General features: G+C 39.6%; 1 protein-coding gene and 1 long non-coding RNA gene across 2 annotated transcripts in view; one reads left to right on the top strand and one right to left on the bottom strand.

Annotated features, from left to right (window-relative positions):
- The window catches only part of LOC108167289 (uncharacterized), a 98,923-nt gene that overhangs the window by 26,432 nt on the left and 53,794 nt on the right, over positions 1-18,697 (top strand). The gene's annotated exons all lie outside the window — the stretch shown is intronic.
- vstm4b (V-set and transmembrane domain containing 4b) lies at positions 1,230-18,436 on the bottom strand. The gene is made up of 8 exons (XM_008437939.3): positions 18,216-18,436; positions 15,774-16,181; positions 5,994-6,047; positions 5,702-5,809; positions 5,182-5,215; positions 4,920-5,044; positions 4,472-4,536; positions 1,230-4,002 (listed from the first exon to the last, which is right to left on the bottom strand). Exons 1-8 carry the CDS (start codon positions 18,265-18,267, stop codon positions 3,877-3,879), a joined length of 972 nt encoding a protein of 323 aa, XP_008436161.1. The 5' UTR covers positions 18,268-18,436; the 3' UTR covers positions 1,230-3,876.

The following is an 18,697-nucleotide window of genomic DNA, read 5'->3' as shown; positions in this document are numbered from 1 at the left end:
TCTGATGGAAAAACGTTTTTTTTTTTTTTTTTTATTTGCCATGTTTCAATTAAGCAGATTTATTTTCATAACTCCAGTTTGTGCAATTTTACGGTCGATGGAAACACAGCTCAACTTTGTCTGATAATTAGATTTGTTTGATGATCTGACACATTTAGGTAGTGGTAATAAAAAAAAAAATCACAAGAATGTTTTTTCTCTTATAGAGTAAAAAGGAGTGCTTTTTCACAGGACTGTATGTTCTTTGCTGTCACAGAGATGAAAATATCTACAGTATTTCTCCTTTTTTCCTTCTCTTTAACTGGGCTCTTGGCAAAACAAGCACAGCTCTGCAAATTTATAGGCCAACTGACTTGGAGTGTATTTTTAAACCGGCCGGACTTGGAGGACAATGAAAAATGTTTGTGAACTCGTGAAGCCGGCACGGTCAGCTGGCTGCTTTGTCTTGTAGTTGGAAGCAGATTGGGTTTGGGGGGATTGGTGGGCCCTCGTACTCAGACAGGAACCAGGAGGAAGAGACTCAGCCAAGACCGGCCGACTGCTGGACAGTGAGTCGGTGATTTTACTCCTCCGTCCTGTGATCTTCCCCTCCCAAGGCCTTTCATTTGATTTTTGTTTTAGCTCCGAAGTCAGTGTAGCTATGGATTATCGTGACCACACAGGAACCGTTGGACATAGACAAAGTGTTTACTACATGCTGTGTTTTTATGGACCGGAAGGAGGACGTACACGAGACACACACGCACACACACACACACACACACACACAACCTCTTTGGATTTAACAATAGGTTGTGTCTTTCCTCTGACATCATTTTTTTTTTTTTATTTAATATGAATTATTCTTTTTTTGTGTGTGAACTTCACCCACAAAAAACATGAGACTATCAGGGATAAAATGACTTCTTAAAATGTACATTAAAAAAAGAGTAATTTAAACGGCTCTTTGAAGTGAACCGACTGAAGATTCCGTGGCGTCATTAATCAAACAAAAAAAAAAACTGTGTTTTTTGATCACATGTAGTCGCTATATATAAATTATTATAATTACTTAAGAATTGTATCACTTTTATGTTTTAGCAATATTTGAAGATGATTTATTTTGTATTAAGTGATACTGACTACTTTTTGTCTGGAACTAGGATATTTCTCTCCAAAGTTGGGAGACATTTTACCTTCACCAACCAACATCAACATACATGAAACTATGAAAAAATTACCCAAAACGCTTCTCCTACAAAGTTTTACTTGAATTCACCTTTATAGTCTATTTATTTCACTTCTTTATACACGTTGGTCCAAGAAAAAAAATACAAAAAGGCACAAGCCTAAATGCAGGAATGTGGACCAGTGCCAAGGTCAGCGGAGGGCAGAGAGAGTGAAAAGCAATAGGTGGCACAGAGGCACAGTTCACACACATGGTTCTGGTTAGTAGACGCCCATTATGGACAATGTGGTTTGGAAGGAACTTTACTTTTCACAGTCTAAAGGCATTTTTAAGACATTTCTACTATCCACCAAAATGTCACTTATTTTATACAGAGAGAATACAAACATTGGGAAAAACACTCAACTCAACAACAAGCTTTTTCCTACAAACACCCAGAGAACAGTGTGTCCCATTTGTTATGCACAGTCATGCAACTCTGCTTTCTTAATTTTATTAACTGATGGTTTTGACATCAGTCTTTAGTTAGCCAGTACCGTCTATTCGGTGGCTTTATATGAAGTTAAACTGGTAAACAGTCATATGCTGGTTCAGTTCACGTTTGTTGACAGGAAATGAGCCGAAACTTCCCTTTTGAGATAAACTCTTTTAAGAGCCTCAGTATGCAGGCAGCAGAGCTCCAGCTGTGTGGACAAGTCCAGGGAAGATAGTGAAAGTCTTGAGGGGAGGGAAGGATCGGGTGCCTCTGCGTCTGGGTTTCAAGTTCACCGTTTAAAAATGCTTCCCCTTTTGTTTTTCTCATTCTTGAGTCCAAAAGATCACTGAGTGGAAAATAGAGAGGATCCAATTGTTTTCACACACACACAGCGATGGAAAGTGGAAAAACAGGAGTTGCACAGATTTGTAGGACATGTTGTGACTTCTTGCTCTTGATCAGCAAAACCCCCTCACCGAGATTCGAATTAAACAGACATTCATACCAAACAGAATTCAAAATTCATGCGCATTACCTCAACAATCAGGTGTGCTTTTTCTTGTATCCACTTTAGTGTAACCCCAGTCCCATCTCTCATGAGTGTATAAATGTGTGTGTGTGCCATGAACAGCCCGTTGAGTTGACATTGGCGCCAGATGAAAGTGCCTGCATGGTCTCGCATACTTGCCCATGGGGGGAAACGGGGGGCTAATTACTGGTTTGTCTCAACTCTGTGGTCAAAATAAATTGCTGGGGGACAAACAGAAACAGACTGAACCCAGATGCTTAGAGGGGGAATATCGCTGTGGACACATTAGAAGGAAATGATGTTTGAGAATGGATTAGTTCACAATCATGATGACATATGTCAGTAATTTTGTCACTCATTCAGAAATGTTTACTTCATTCACTAGATGCATTTCCATTACAAACATGAGCAAAACGTTGTCAACATTCCAGTAATGTAAAAAATAAAATAAAATTCTGCAATTGTGTTGTTTCTGTTATGCAATTATAAGTCACGTGAACAACTTGTACATGTTGTTCATGTGATGAACAACATGTTGATGGGTCATCAAAAAACATGCCGCGCCATCATCCTCCCACTACTTCCTGCCATCTTCTTCTTGGTTTGTGCCAGCAGCAACATCCAGTTTTTGATCATGTGATTATTGTGTGATGCAAAAAGAAATGTTTCCATTGCAGTTTTCCAAAATGAAAAAATTTCAATATGGCAAAAAGATCCCCCACTTCAACTCACTCCTTTTGATGCTTCACTCTGGATGGTGACACTCTTCCCATCATGTCCAAGGGCAAACCTGGCCCAGTCGATTGTTTCCTTGCTCCGTGTCTCATGGCTGTTGGTAAGAGTCGGAACATTGATGGGCCACTAAATTGTGAACTTATTTTTTCTTCAGCACAAGAAATTAACATAACCACATACAAGACTCCATTGCTTCCTCCATCCTTCAGAACAAGACGGCAAAATACTTGGAACTCCTCTACTTGAAGAATGGACGGAACAATCCCTTTCCAATGGTCTCAAACTCAGAGGAACTGTCTCTCATCTGAAACATCCAAGGAATCATCAGCTTGACACGGTGGAGGGGTTTTGGTAATCCAGTGAGCATTCTTGTCAAAGGCCTTGTCTTCTCATGGAATGGGTCAGAGTAATTTCAGTTCATTGGTTTTGATGAATCTCAGACCACATCCATGGATGAGGCTCCCATAGGTTAAGGAGACTGGTTCATCTTAGTCCAGGTAGTGGAGACAAGGTGGTTGATGCGAGGGAATGTGGCCTGGGCCTGTTGATTCTAGGCTGCATAATCTGGATTTTGGGGATTTCAGATTAATGCCAGTTCATTTTATTGTAGCTTTTCAGAAGTATCTCCAAAGTGTATACTTTCGCAGATTCCAGTAAATTTAAAGTTTCTTAAGCTTAAGTCGTCTACCATGTTAGTTTGGGGTACACAGGACTTCACCACATTAAATACAAATACTCCGGTATAAAACAAACGAAAGAAAGCAAAAAAATGTCACATTGTATGTTGCTATCATATGAAGAAGGTATACAAAATATCTACAAAACCACATGTAGAAGTTTGTCGTATCTAAAAAAATACCCACTTATCTCCACCGCAAACCATTCTTTACAAAACAGCACAAAAACAGAGCATAAATAGACAACAGTTTTTATACAAGGCACAGGTTTTTTAGTGGTTTGTGTTCCGTCTCAAAGCTGCTGCTCCTCAAACAGTATCTGAGCGTACACAGTCCCGCTCCGAGATGCTTTCGCCTCTGGGATCGGCTTCACCAGATCCAGCTCCGCATATGTCAGATTCTCCTCCACTATCCTGGGCTGGGGATGAGATGGCGGTGAGGCAAGGGCGGAGGAAAACATAATGACGGAGGAGAGGGGAGTCAGCGGTGGGACGAGGAAGCATGAGAAGAAGAAAAAAATCCATTATAAAAAACTTAATTAGGCTAATTAAAGGGCTAAAGATGGTGTAGATTTACTAAGTGCATAACTTTTTTGGGTTGGGTAAATGTGAACATGCTCTCTGCAGCTGCCACCAACCAGGAGTTCTGGGTTTAAAAGCACTTTAAAACATATATAATCAAAAAACCACATCATCACACATTTTATGGGAAATTCTCACATTCATCTTCCACACCTTAAACTCCATGTTGGTCTCTTTTCATAGCATGTGGACTGTGTGACTGAATGTTTTACACCTAGATTGACCATATAAAGCTCTCCTCCAAACATGTTGGATTTAAAAAAAACAACTTAAAAACAAGATTAGGAACTGAAAGCACAAACTCACCAGAACTACTTTCCTTGGTTGAGGTTTTAATAGTTTGGGTTTGCGAGTTTTGTCTTCGATGGGAGCTGCAAGGACAAAATCCAGATGAGTTCTGTGGAAAGCTGAATGTTCTGCTGTTGATCAATGGTGGACACACTTCCACTAATTCACTGTTGTGCTAACAGCGAAGCTAATGTTTTGTTTTGCACACTTAGATTCCGCAAATTTTTTTTAGGGCTAAATTTTGCCACCCTTGACTGTTTTTATAAACTCTCAGTTTGATGAAGTTCGACATGTAGCTCATTTTCCATTTAGCGCTTAGCATTGTTGCTAACTTTAAAATCATTCAATGCACTTAGCTTCCCCTAAATTTTTCAGAGCTAAATTCTGATGTACTTCTGTGTTGAGGGTGATATATTCTTCCAAACTTGCTTCTGTTCTTGTTAAAGCACCACATGTTTGTGTTTACCTTTAGCTGGTATCTCTGGTGGTTTCTCCTCCTGGTGGCTCCTGCTCCTTTTCTTTCTGTATCTCCTCTCCTTCTTAGGAAGAGCAGGAGAAACACTGACTACGCTGGTGACTGTCTCTCCTGAGCTGGAGTGAAACCAAGTAAATAGCGTAGTTTAGTTTGTTTTTTTCAGTTGGTTTTCATTTTTAACAAGAGAGGAGTTCTGAAAGAAAGTGAAGTGTAAAAAACAAACAAAACAAAAAAAAAAAACAAGGAATCCTACCTGTTCTGAGGGCTTTTAACCAAGTGGTACTGATCTGCAAAAATATAACAGATTTTAGTTTTAACATTAGCAGGAGAACAGGAAGAGAACTGAATAAATGTTATTTCCTTAAAAGTACAATCTATTTCATTAAGAATTTATCTTATTGACTGCATAAATTAAGATGTAAAAGGAAAAGCATACATGTTTTTTTTTTATTTAGCTTTTTAACAAAGAAATGTGTAAAGATATGTTTCGAGGTAGAAATTTCTCTTTTGCAGAATGCTTCAAGCTCGGTCACGTGGGACGGAGAACATCTGCGAATATTCACTTTAGAGATTATGAAGTGGAACTTCTTTACTAATGAGGTGAATTCTGAAGGTAATTTTTTGCACTGCATTTTATCTAAGAGTATTGAAGTAAAAGGGGCTGAAAGCATTTGGAAAACACGGATCCTTTTCCTTCCATTTCACGATATCTTATGTTGGTATATCACATTAAATAACCCGCAAAATATGAAACAAAAAGAAGTGTTGCTGACCTTTTAGCCTCTGCTTCCTCTGTATGAACTGGCAGGTTATGGTCACAGTGAACATGCACATGCACAGCAGACCCACCGAGCAGATCAGCACTGCACACAGGTACACATCTGAAACACACACACACACACACACACACATTGGTTCAAAAAACATCATGTTCGTTAACTACAGGCAAAACAAAGTAAAGAAAATAATGCAGTTATTCTGAGCTGCTCCTTCAGACTGGGATATTTTCGCCTGCTCATGTTCTCCACAGACGTGGACACATCTGCTAAAAATACTACAACTCACCTTCAAACAAACTCCACAGGCTTTCTTTGGTCTCGGTGGTCGGTAGAACATGCACTGCACAGAAAGAGGGGAGAGAATAGAAACACGTGAGGTCTGTAGTCATCACTGTGGCTTTTTTTTTCCTCTTTTTTTTTTTGCAGCTTGATTACACATAGGCTTGTTCTTTAAATAGAGCTAACTGTAGGAAGACATGGAGCCAAAGCTGACCTCCTCCCTTGTGTAAAAGCATCTAAATGTTTCACATTCATGTCTTATTTCACTTTTCAGATCCCCGCCCCCCATCATGTCTGGATATGAGCATAAAAAACTGAATGCTTATACCTGATGTTGCATGTTTTTCATATTTCCCTTTGGCCGCTTGAATTTTAGGATGCCATTTTTCAAGCTAGCTGCCATTTTTGAACTTTTTAAATTATTTATTTGAGTAAAATGTTACCCCCTTTAAAGACTTGGGTGATCTTTATGTCACATATTTTCTATTGCCTTTAGAAATATTTTGTTTGGCCCCTGACCAAGTCCAAGAACCATGCAAATGTTTACAGCCTGCCGACCAATTTTAAAGAAACATTTTAAGTTTGACACATATGTCACTCATTTTCAGCTATTTTTACTCAAACAGTCCTGGACTGTTTGAGTTCAACTTTGCTAAATACAGAAAGTATTTTTTCAGAAAGAGTGACCCATATCCAGTTGTTGTTGCTAAGCCCAAGAAAAAAGTAGCAAACAATCCATCCAGAAAAATTAGAAAACTTTTAGTAACTGATTATTGTGAATTGGTATATTTTCAGATCGATATATTCAGATACCAATCTGAATATACCAGAATGGTACATTCCAGAATGGAATATACCAGAATGGTATATTCAGCAGTACTATGTAATGAGAGATCCAAATTCTTCAACAGTAGGTATGTTCATTTCATTAAAATATTTTTTTGTCTTTGATTTTAGGTCAAACAAATTCAATATAAATTTACTTCAGAATTTTTGAGAAAAATGTTGAAACCAGTGGACTCTGAGTACGTTCAGTTTTGGACACATTTGGTTTAAGGCTTAAATTACTGCAGCCATGAGACGGGAAACGAGAAATCAATGACTATCTAATTGGCTGACTATTATTATTGAGTCTGCTAACTTCAAGTCACTCTAAGTCTTATTTACACCCCGAACATTTCAAATAAAAAGCCACTGGTGATCCTCTTCTTCCTAATATGTTTCCCATGCTCAAAGTGAAGTTCCCTCTCCTCCCCTCTGCACACACACACACACACACGCACGCACACACGCACGCACACACACACACACACACGCACACACACACACACACGCACACGCACTCGCTCATTCCTCCACCCCATCCAACCACAGGAGTCTTAACATGGTGGTACTGTTGTCAAGCTAGTGGCAGGAAGCTTGTGAAGTGACACCCACTAGTACATCTCGAAATACCCACAACCACCAGCAGCTGACGACGGGCTGGCTCGCCATCTCGCCTACTGGAGACTTTCTCACAGGCCAGCTGGCAGACTGACGAACCAAACCTCGTGGCCGACACGTTACCAAGACGGCACGACATCATGAGGTGGACGTGAGCAGGAAAAGTCCGTCTGGAGAAATAGTAATGTCGTTTTCCCAAGTGACATTAATGACGGCTCACATTGTCCTCCCAACCTCTACGGATTTCTTTTGTTTTTGCGTTTGTTTGTTTTTTTGGTACATTTACATGTTTCAGATAAAAAAAATAATAATTTTAAAGATAACTTCATTAAAAATGTGTTTATTTCATTGTATTAAGGAAAACCACTTCCTACTTTATAGACCCTCTTTTTTGAGAATATCTGAAGTCCATTTTATACATTTTATCAGTAATTGAAACACATTATGTAGACTAATTACACACAGATGAAAACCTTTAATTATGACGAGTTTCTCATTGGTTAATAAAAACATGCTTAAAATTTATACCCATAGAAAATCTGTTTCTAAAAACAGAAATGTGGGCTTAATGAAATGTTAATACCTGCTTAAGGTACTATCTGCTACTTAAAGTACTTCTAATCTGACGTGAAACTCATCAGGATGTATATTCTAATTTATTGAATACGACCGTACTAAATTTCCCAGTTCGGGACACACCACGGTTTTAACATTGTAATGGGTCGGTATGTTTACAACATGTTTTCAATGGCAAGCAAAGTATTTTTCAGATTTCTAGAAATAGTTTGAACATGCTAAGTTTTAGAACAGCAAAGAGTGGCTTGTAAAGAACTGACTGGAGATTTAGTTTGGACTGGATAAAATGCTATAAAAAAAAAGTGTCCATAAGTGATTATCCTTAGAGAATTGAAAACAAAGACTCTAAAGCGTGTCGTAATACAGTCATTCACACGCCGATGGGGGTGAGGTACGTTGTAGCCACAGCTGTCCTGGGCCAGACTGACCGACGCTTTGACCACCAGCTGCAGGCAAGGCGGGTTACCCAACAACACAATGACTGAGATGGATGGAGCCGGGATTTGAGGACGTACAGGAGGAACTCCTACCTCCCGAGCCTCCGTCACCCTTATGTGATATAGAATATTTGACAATACTAAATGTTGTCATCACTCTGAAGTCGTTTTAGTACACCCAATGTTTGAGTGTTTCCTGGACTCACCGTGAATGTCCAGCTGTTGGGGACTTCCCTCTTGAGTGGGAATCCTGCCCACATGTCTGCAGCTGTGTAGCATTTTAAGCTAGCTAAATGCTGTAGCAGGATTTGGACCTCAGCTAACCTTCCTCAGCGATCAGGCTCGAAACCTGGTGATGGACTCTGACCTGAACCTTCAGAGCCACATTAAGACAGTCACAAAGTCGGCCTTCTATCACCTGAAGAACATCTCTAGGATTAGAGGACTGATGTCTCAGCGCGATCTAGAGAAACTCATCCATGCGTTTATCTTTAGCCGCATTGATTACTGCAACAGCGTCTTCACAGGTCTGACTAATAAATCAATCAAACAGCTGCAGCTGATCCAGAACGCTGCTGCTCGGGTTCTCACTAAAACCAGGAAGATAGAGCACATAACACCAGTTTTAAAGTCCCTACACTGGCTCCCTGTAGCTCAGAGAATATACTTTAAAATACTGTTGTTAGTTTATAAATCACTGAACGGTTTAGCACCACAATACATTCAAGATTTGTTATTGCTGTACCAACCGTCTAGACCCCTCAGATCTTCTGGTTCTGCTCTGCATCCCCAGAACCAGAACCAAATGAGGAGAAGCAGCATTCAGTTTCTATGCACCACAGATTTGGAACAAACTTCCAGAAAACTGCAAAACAGCTGAAACACTGGGTGTCTTTAAATCTCAACTTAAAACCCACCTGTTTAGAGTTGCTTATGGCTGATAAGCCATAAGCAACTTGCTTATGGCTGATAAGCCATAAGCAACTCTAAACAGGTGGGTTTTAATGTCTTAGGTTTGAGAATCCTTGCAAGATGTCGCTCTTCTAAAACTCTGTTCGAGGAGACCCCATAAGGGCAAGTCCTCACGTGGATCGATGTTTTTAATGTTTTTATCTTTTTATCTTTTTTAATCTTTTTCAAAATCTCTCTTTCTCACTGTTTATTCTGTTTTTATTTTTTATTTTAGTTATGTAAAGCACTTTGAAATGCCTTGCTGCTGAAATGTGCTTTACAAATAAAATTTGATTGATTGATTCCTCTAACACCAGTGGTGTTTACATTCAGTTTCAAGCTGTTTCAGTTAAGTGTTAAAGAGAAGGTTCTTTCTTTCTTCATTGTCACAGTAGCTGAAAAGAAAAAGTAACTTTCTTTAAGTAGCAGAATTTAGTGATAGTTGGGAGTAAACTCAAGTTTGTTTTGGTGTTTAATAGCTCTTAGTTCTACACATGAACATTAAGACAACATGCCTCTAAAACCAAATGGGCTATTCTGAAAATGTCCCATACATATTTGTACTATTACACCTTTAGTAGTCTGCACACTATTATGTTTCTCTCACTGATTATTTTCTCCTAAATAGCAGCTAAGCTGGTAGAAATATCCATAATTCCTTCATAGTAAATTGTCTACAAACTAAATCAGGGTTACGTTTTTGCCAGTGGTTCTCCGTGGCTCAGTCAGCGCAGCTGCAGTGCGTCAGAGTAATGGCCGATCTCCTAAATCTGCAGCGCTTGTGTGCCTTGAAACTGTTTTCCTCTCATCTTGAAAAATATCTTTTTTTCAACAAATGGCTGACAAAGCCAAAAGGCCACAGTGGAGGGATTCTTTCACGTTCTGTTTGAATACAAAAGCCAGAGTTGTGTTCAGCTGCACTCTGTGTTTTAGACTTGTGGCTCCTTTCTGTGGGCCAACAAAGCCAGTAAACATCGGCACGCAGACATGAACAGGACTGCATAATGAACCTCTGTGATGGATCATCACTGCTCCGATCTGCTGTACTGTTGATGACTGTAAATGAATGAGAAGACAAACTGTTAACAAAGCCTTTACTGCTCCATCCACTGACTTCCTGTTGTCAGTTTTGATGCATGTCTCGCATATTTATTGCTTTCCCATCTAATCTGCTTTTTAAGATGTAAGGTAAATTTGGATCCCTGAAACTTTTTTACAGGTCTGATGAGGGTTTAAGGTAGTTTCACTTGTGGTGTTTTTCTCAGAGTTTTGGGAACTTTTACTGCTATATTAGGATTTTAGAGCATACACAACTTGACGCATATGTAACACATGTAACATATGTATTTCATAACAGTTTTCCACTGAGGTCTTTCTTGAAGCCTAGTGTTAGCCTGTTTGATTTATTACTCTGTTTTGGGGGCTCATGTTTTGGGGCTCGGTGTCCAACTGAAAGAGTTTGGAGATAGTCCTCCATTTTCACGATTTCACTCTGCATCACACCACTGCCATGGCAGTAAAACAATCCCACATTGTGAACCATCAAACTGGACAGTAGCTTTGTTCCCATCCACTGTTCATGCAAATTTTGAGCAAATTTCTAAAATGTCGCAAAAAAAATGAGAAAACATAAAGTAGAGGTCTGGCCTGTTTTCTAGTTTCGTGCTTCTGGTAAGGCACAGACCCACCAGAGGATGGGACAGTCCACAACATTCAAACTGCAAATGCATTTCCATCTCTCTTTTACACATTGACTTTTTCCACAAAAGCCAAAAACCATATCAGGCAAGTGTAAAAACTTTTCTTTATTATTTAGAATTTAGCCATTTCCATCAACCTTTTCTAATGGGGTACTTCAAAATAAAAAAAAAATGTTGATTGAACTATAACAAACATATAAAAACTGATTTTGCTACCTGAAAAGCTTGAAAACATGTGGACTATACTTTAAAGTGGGACCAAAGCCAACCATGTATATGACTTTTGTTAAATGTACTAAGCAGGCCAGTCGAAATTGTGGCAGAAACTTGTAGATGACTAATAGAGGTGCTGTCAACACTCACCAAAACATTAGTTGGAGCTTATGTCTATAATTTAATTATAAGTTTATAGATTTATTCCTGTGTAGCTAAGACAAAATCCAAAGTGCATTAAAAGTTATGTGCTGTGCTATCTGGTTGTTCCAATCTCAAACACTAAAATACATTTTTTTAAAAGTTCAGAATTAATAAGACATTCATGATTCTGATACTGTATCTAAACCAAAAACCATAACTGTTCAAAAGAGCAGAGAAACGCGTAAAGAAATCTCTAATATCTGTTACTTATCCCAGGTGGAGGCTATTATCGAAGGCTTGAAGCAAACCTCCTGACCTCTTGATGAGCTGTTTATTATCGTAGAAAGTTGTCGCTGGGGGTTCAGTGAATGTGCCTGATTGTAAAACCACCTGGTCACCTAATGTTCTCCCACCATAAGAATCCAATTAGTTTGATGTCACACACATGTATGCACATCTAATCTCCAGTATTCTTGCGAGAGTCATCTAAAGCATGAGCTATGCTGCTGGGGGTTAAAAGTCCCAGGGGAGCTGTTAAACTGCTGAATGTCTGGCTGAGTTATATCACTGCTTTCAGTGCTTTGCATAAATAATGGGATGAAATTTTCACCCCTGCTGTACCACAGAGGAAAAAAAGATTTTTCAAACATTGATTTGCCAAAGTCACTGTAAGTCATTGTTTTACGATGAAAAAGAGCTTTTAAATATTAGATTATATGCAGATGACATTGCACTTCGGTCCCTAATCAAACTGAGCCGACCAAACTATCAGGTATGAAAATACCCTGTTAAATTGGACAAACCTCTGGAAAGAATACAATTTGCTGAAGCCGTAAACGCAGCCAAAGATCTCTCACACTGTTTCTACTAGCCTTGCTGAAAAATCTCTCAACTTGAACAAAAAGGGGCTCAGAAAGTGGAGAGTGGAAATGAAGCCCACCAACTCTTCCTCCCGTTTTATCTGTAAGACTCCCAAAGAATGTGCAGCTCTCAGCGGCTTTCTAAAGGCTGTGGTTGTGTTTTCACATGGGATCTACGTACGGTACTCAGCTTGGACTGGCCTACAGAGAACACAGCCTGTTCGGGTTGTTTCCTATTGACACACATTGTGCTAATGGCTCTGGTGTCTAAATTGTTGGGGTCATGGAAATATAGTGGAGTAAGCATTTTTATTATTACTCAAGCCATAATAGAGCAGTGCTTCCTTGGACTGAAATAACTTCCCACTTCCTTAACCACAGTGTGTCAGGACACACACATAAGGCGGCTCGCCTGTGGACTGTTCAAGCTTTACCTTTCTCCCTACAACCATCTCTGTTCTGTTTCTGCATTTTGAATTTTCTTTTTATACTCAACTTTGAGAGAGAAACTCCACATTAAGGCCACTGGCAACATCTCTTAGGGGTAATGTGCATCTGCTGTGATCCATAGCCGCCTCGGCTGAATATAACAGCTAAGAAGTAAAACATGTAGAGGAACTCGTAGCGGGTGAGAATAAAACACTGGTAGACATAAAGATTTGGGATGTTTACATTTTAGGTTATGAGGCATAACCCTTCATAGTGATTCAATCTCTTAACCTCAGTAGAAAGCTTATTGAAATAGAGGTTTGCTTTGAAAAAGTCCAGCTCAGCAATAAATGTTTGTATGTCGTAGTTTTACGACATGTATTTTCATACAGCTGAAAAACTACATAATCCTAGCACAAAACATTTTATCCAAAAATGTTAGATTTTTCTAAATTTATGTGTTTCCATTAAACTATTTTATTTTGATAAATTCAAATTGCACAGTTGTATGGTTAATGGAAGTGCACATATACTGAAGTAAAAGTATAGCCAATGACTTCACTTAGTTAGAGGGACACTAATCCTCACGGTTTGTTTTATGTGTTACATTTGTTTTATCATCAAGGACTATGATTGCAGCATCAGAGAAACCCCATAGGAAAAGTGTACATTTAGAGTCAAGTAGTGGTGTTCAAAGCATAAAATACTCAGTGGCCCTCAAATTTAATGCCAGACTGTTGAAGAACTACATTTTAAAAATGAGTAGAGTTTTCTTCTGTTAAACAGCAGCTGGAGTTTTCAGCTTTTCTGAAACCACCAAAGATTTTGTTTAAACAACATAAAATCACAGGTATGTGTCAGTAGCTTGGAATGTGGCTTTAGAAAATAAAGCACAACTATACAATTACAGAGTAAAAAGAGGGATAGAGGATAATCTGAGGACCATTAGTCACATGTTTGAGGTGTGCCATGAGAACAATCTAGTTAATGCAGAGGCGGGACAAAAAGAAAATAAGTTATAGCACATTTTATTGCTTCAGGCCAAACATTACACATTGGAACAGAATGCAGAAGACCAAATTACTATTATTACACACCTTTGGAGCGTTGTCGTTCTGTTTTGTTTCACCTATCGTCAGACAGAGCTGCGTCTGCTTTTTGTCTTCACCAGCATTTTATTAGTTAAAATGGTATCAAATTAACTATTTTAGTCAGGAACTGAGCTGACTAAAAATGTTGATATAGTTTTTCTTATAACTGTTTTTTTTTGTCTTTTTTATTAGGCCTATTTAGAGTACTGGGGCCATACTAACAAAAATTAAGTTATGAGAATCAAGTCATATTATAATTTCCAAAGCATTAGTGGGCCCAACGAACCAACCAACAGGGAGTGGTGGGACAAGAGCAACAGTACATGGGGAGATATTTTTAAATTACTTGTTTTTGTCAGAATTAAAAGTTCAGCAAAAATATCTGAATTATAAAGACTACTTTAATTTAATGGCATAAATATTTGGTTGGCTTTGAGCTTTTTGTTTTAAGGAAGTGAAGCAAACCTACATGTTTGTTTCTGCACTTAAAAATAAAGAAAAATTGCTGGTCCAGTCACACCATTAACAGTCATTTAGCAGCAAGAATACAGCACATGAAATCTTTTAAAAGTGTCTCTGGAATGAAAAGAGATGTGTATCATCATCAAGAATGAAAATAGACAATATGCAGCCGGATGATGCCTCCCAAGGATAAACATGCCTAAAGAAAACAGGAGAGGTCCAAGATCGAAACACTGAGGTACTCCAAGGTCCATCTTGGTTTAGGACAAGAGATTGCCATCAACCACACTGTAAGATCTGTTGTACAACTGGAAGTAAAACCTTAAGATTATACCAGAAAGCCCAACCCAACCCTAAACCCGAGGATTTACCAGAATCAGAGCAAATGATTTATTACTCTCAGTAATGCTATCACTGTGCTGTGGTTTGCTCTAAAACCAAACTGGAATCTTAAAATGAGGTCAATCATTTTTAAAGACATAGAAAGGTTTGAAACCTTGTACATAGGTCTATAGCTATCCAAGGGTCCAGAGACGTTTCTTTCAAAAGCAGCTGTAAGCAGTTTTAAAGGAACTGAATGAAGAATTAATTACAGCTGGACCTGTGCAAACTGACAGAGCTAAAGCATATTTTAAAACCCTTGTAAGGCAAATGTCAATACAGAAAATGCCTCAATTTGTTAATTACCTTATTTAGAGTTTTCAGGAAAAGGATTGGAAAAAGTCAAAGCAAACAGCCTCAATAGGAGGCTCTACATCACAAGTGACACGTGATAAAACGTCAGAGTGAACAAACAGCACTTCGATGGAAACACAAAGCACAAGGTTGAGGTGTAACTTGCAAAGAGACATTGGTCCAAATGTTAGGGAAAGTTGTTGTGGGTTGTCTAAAAACCCAGGACAAATTCAAACAAGTGAACCAATTTCTTGCTTTTGAAACTCAGTGGAGTTGTCATGTGAATTCTCCACTGGAGGTAAAAGACTGACTCAAACGCATCGTTAAAAGTGCAAAAGAAGAACTTTTGAATTTTTCTGCATCATCTTTGAGCCAGAAGATGATGCAGCATGTTAAAGTCTCCATCCCACCGTGTTAAAGTCTCTCCTGCCAGTTCTTGGCATTGAAAAACCTCAGACACTTTGCTCATTTTCCAGGATCAGTTACTCAGCCTGAGCTGCAGCTTGGTGACATGCAGGATTCCTTTTATCTCCAGGCCTGCTCCTAACTGTTGACATTTCCCCCTCCCAAATAAAAAGCAGAATCGTGCTTTTTGCTCCCTGGAATCACAGCCACACAAATTACATCACCTACTTGTGGTCAGAAACTGCAGCTTCTGAAGACGCAAAAGTTGGTTTGTGAAACAAATAGCTATTAAATTTGCGAGTTCTTTCTGCCACTCTTCTGGGCTATGAGACATTTAACACAGAACCATATGATTCCAATTAATTCCCAAAACGAGGAAAAGAAAAGTCAAGGCCCCTTACCTCTGAGCTCAGTAGCGGCGGTGTAGTTGGTCGAGGCCTTCCAGCGGTCCTGGTGCTTCTTGAACTCCTGCACCCGGCACATGTAGAGTCCTCTGTCTTCCTCGGACACCTTCTGGACGAGCAGCTCAAAGATCTTCCCCTGCTTCACCACCGTCAGCTTGAACTTTGGCCAGGGGAAACTCTTGGTGTAGTTCCCATAGAAGCGAGCTTTCCGCATGTTGACCCGGGCAATCAGGAGTTCGTCCTCAGGTCGATCAGCGCCTGCCGGCAAGAAGGTCCATTTGACGACAGGTAGGGCTGTGTTTCGCCGTCTCTGGGAGACGACGCAGGTCAGTGTGATGTTCTGACCCTCCTGGGCAACCGTGAAGGGCGACGGAGTGATGGTGGCGTTGATGGCCAAGCAGAAATCTGAGGATGAAGTTACATTTGAGTTACATCTGAGTACATTTGGTGTCAACTTCTGCCCTAGTCTCAAGACTTTTCAAGCCTTTGACTGGTCTTATTTCTTGCGTTTAGCTCCATGATCTCTGTCCAGTTTCTTTGGCCCTGCTGAAACAAAAAAAAAATCTCACATCATTCTTCCATCACTATGTTTCTCCATAGGGATGGTGTCCTGGGTGAAATGCAGTTTTAAGCTGCGTTCATGCGGAAAGCAAATATGACCCAAATCAAAAAATTTTGTGATTTAGGTCAAACTTTTTTGCCCATGTCCAAAGTTATAATCATAAACTGAAGTCTGAATGGTCTAATTCCGATCTTTCCCCCTATAACTGATTCCGATATAAGCCTCTTCTTATATGTTGCTAAATTGGATGCGATTGTTTTCAAAGCATCTGCAGTCTGAACGGTCATGTCGCATTTTATCCAACTTCTACATCCTTGGCATGACATGACATTATAATACTGAACCAAATCCAGACATAAACAATAAATGAAAGTAATAATCATATAAATTATATGATATGATCATATAAAAGAAGTCTCTGTGATCGAAGTGAATCACATCCCAATCTCACCACTCTTTACTCCGACTACACATCCAATCAGACTTTGGTACAGAAGTTGCAGTCAATGCTCCATGAAACGCTGTTGCTATTAGTTGTGCTTTCTTTTTATTAGCTTCCTTAATCTTATTATTGTGTGACAAACCTGTTGGCTCCCATTTCTGAATAAACTTTAAATCAACCCATAAATGGATGCATCCATTATTACTTCCATAAACAGTGCGCTGCCGTGACGTCTATGTTTTTCTTCTCTGATTGCAGGCCACTTTGGGGCTTTAAATTGTTCACACAGATGTCTGATTGCAGTCGTATTCAATTAGCAGCATGAGCAACTATGCAAAATGATAAGATTTCAGCAAAAAAAAATTGAAAATGAGAATCGAGATTTTCTGTGTGAACGTATCCTCAGTCTGCACAAATCTGTGGCCAAGCATGAAAGTGAACGCTCACGGAACATCTCCATCCAATCCAACTGAGGGTTGAGCCATTTTCCAAAGGAAAACAGGCAGGAATTTAACTCTCTAGATGTACCTAGTTGGTAGAGACGTAAACGGAAAGATTTGCAGTTTTATAATCTCCAAATATTTTCAGATACCATCAATAATTTACTGTCCACTTCCCAATTTTGTGCTGTTTTGTCTTGGTTTATCAGATTAAATAAAACCCCAAAATGTTCACGTCCGCAGATCTGGTCCCAGGACCAGATGGAACGTCACCTTCCCTTTTCCCTCTGACGATGGGGTTATTTTTGGTACTCATGACAACAAACACGGGTTCAGAAAATGAGGAACAACCCTTCCTATTGCGTGTTGAATGGGAATATTTATAACATGCATACTTGTGCTGATGTAAGCAGTTCCTCAAACCACGTAGTGTAGGGGTAGAGCAGGTGCCCCATAGACACAGGCTCTTGGACCTCAACAGAGCCGCTTGGGGTTCAATTCACCAACCTGGGAAACTTTGCTGCATGTCTTTCTTCTTCTGTTTCTGCCTTTTTCCTGTCTAAATACTGCAAATAAAGGCCATTAGTGCCACAAAAGCACCCTAACGACAAAGGGAGTAGGGTTAATCCTAGTCTCATTAGGGTTAGGAGTAATCTTAACCCTAATGCATTAAAAACAAGTCAGGAAACAATCAGTGCCCGTCAGAATAACGAGATGCAATCACAGAGAAACGTCTTTGCCGTTTCAATGGAACCCTGAAGCTATTTTAAATTAATGAGAAAGGAAAACCTTTTTGAACAATCCCACAACATGAATCTTTACTCTAGAATCCCTTCTCATTTTCTGAATATGGGTCCAGTAGTCATCCCCTAATTATTGGCCAAAATCCAGCTCTACATCATCTCTGATTCTCTGTTGTCTTCAAAGTTAGTCTAAAAACCTTCACCATGTTAACTCCAGCAGAAGTTGAGGGGAAAAGACCAACATATTCCTACCTCCAAACAATGCTCGGGTTAGCAGAGCAAAGACCAGAGAGGAGATCTTCATTTTCCACAACTGCAGCCTCCATAAACTCCAAGTTAAATGCGCCTCAAGAAAATTGTCCCCAGGTTTCCTCCTCCTTCTCTTCTTTTTCTCTCTTTTTTTTTCTCTCCCTTCAACTGGGAGGTGAAATATGAAACACTGGACGCTCTGTTTCCACTCAGAACCTCCTTCCTTCCCTCCCACTCTCCTCCCAGACAGTAAAAGCACATTTGTCTGCGTCGCGCACGCGAAGCAGACAAAAACAGACGTGCTGGCGTGTGTGAGGACACACATACACACACATGCGTTCTAGTCAGAGAAGTGGGAAATGTAGCTTCCTGAGCAGGAAAGGAGAGCAGGGAGGTGGTGTGTGTGTGCGTGTGTGTGTGTGTGTGTTTGAGATCGTCTGTGAGCATATTACACTTCCAGCTGTGCAGGACAGCGGGCGCAGACC

The sequence above is a fragment of the Poecilia reticulata genome, chromosome 19 (genome assembly GCF_904066995.2).
Source record: "Poecilia reticulata chromosome 19, P_reticulata-male-v2, whole genome shotgun sequence".
Taxonomy (NCBI): Eukaryota; Metazoa; Chordata; class Actinopteri; order Cyprinodontiformes; family Poeciliidae; genus Poecilia; species Poecilia reticulata.
This window is presented reverse-complemented; position numbering and strand designations above follow the sequence as displayed.

Excerpts from the sequence above, each read along its gene's own strand:
- vstm4b (XM_008437939.3), bottom strand. The coding sequence starts at position 18,267 with ATGAAGATCTCCTCTCTGGTCTTTGCTCTGCTAACCCGAGCATTGTTT. Across the intron at positions 6,048-15,773 it reads CGCCGCTACTGAGCTCAGAG|TGCATGTTCTACCGACCACC; the intron begins GTAAGGGGCCTT and ends CTTTCTGTGCAG. Across the intron at positions 4,003-4,471 it reads AACCAAGGAAAGTAGTTCTG|CCCAGGATAGTGGAGGAGAA; the intron begins GTGAGTTTGTGC and ends TCTCATCCCCAG.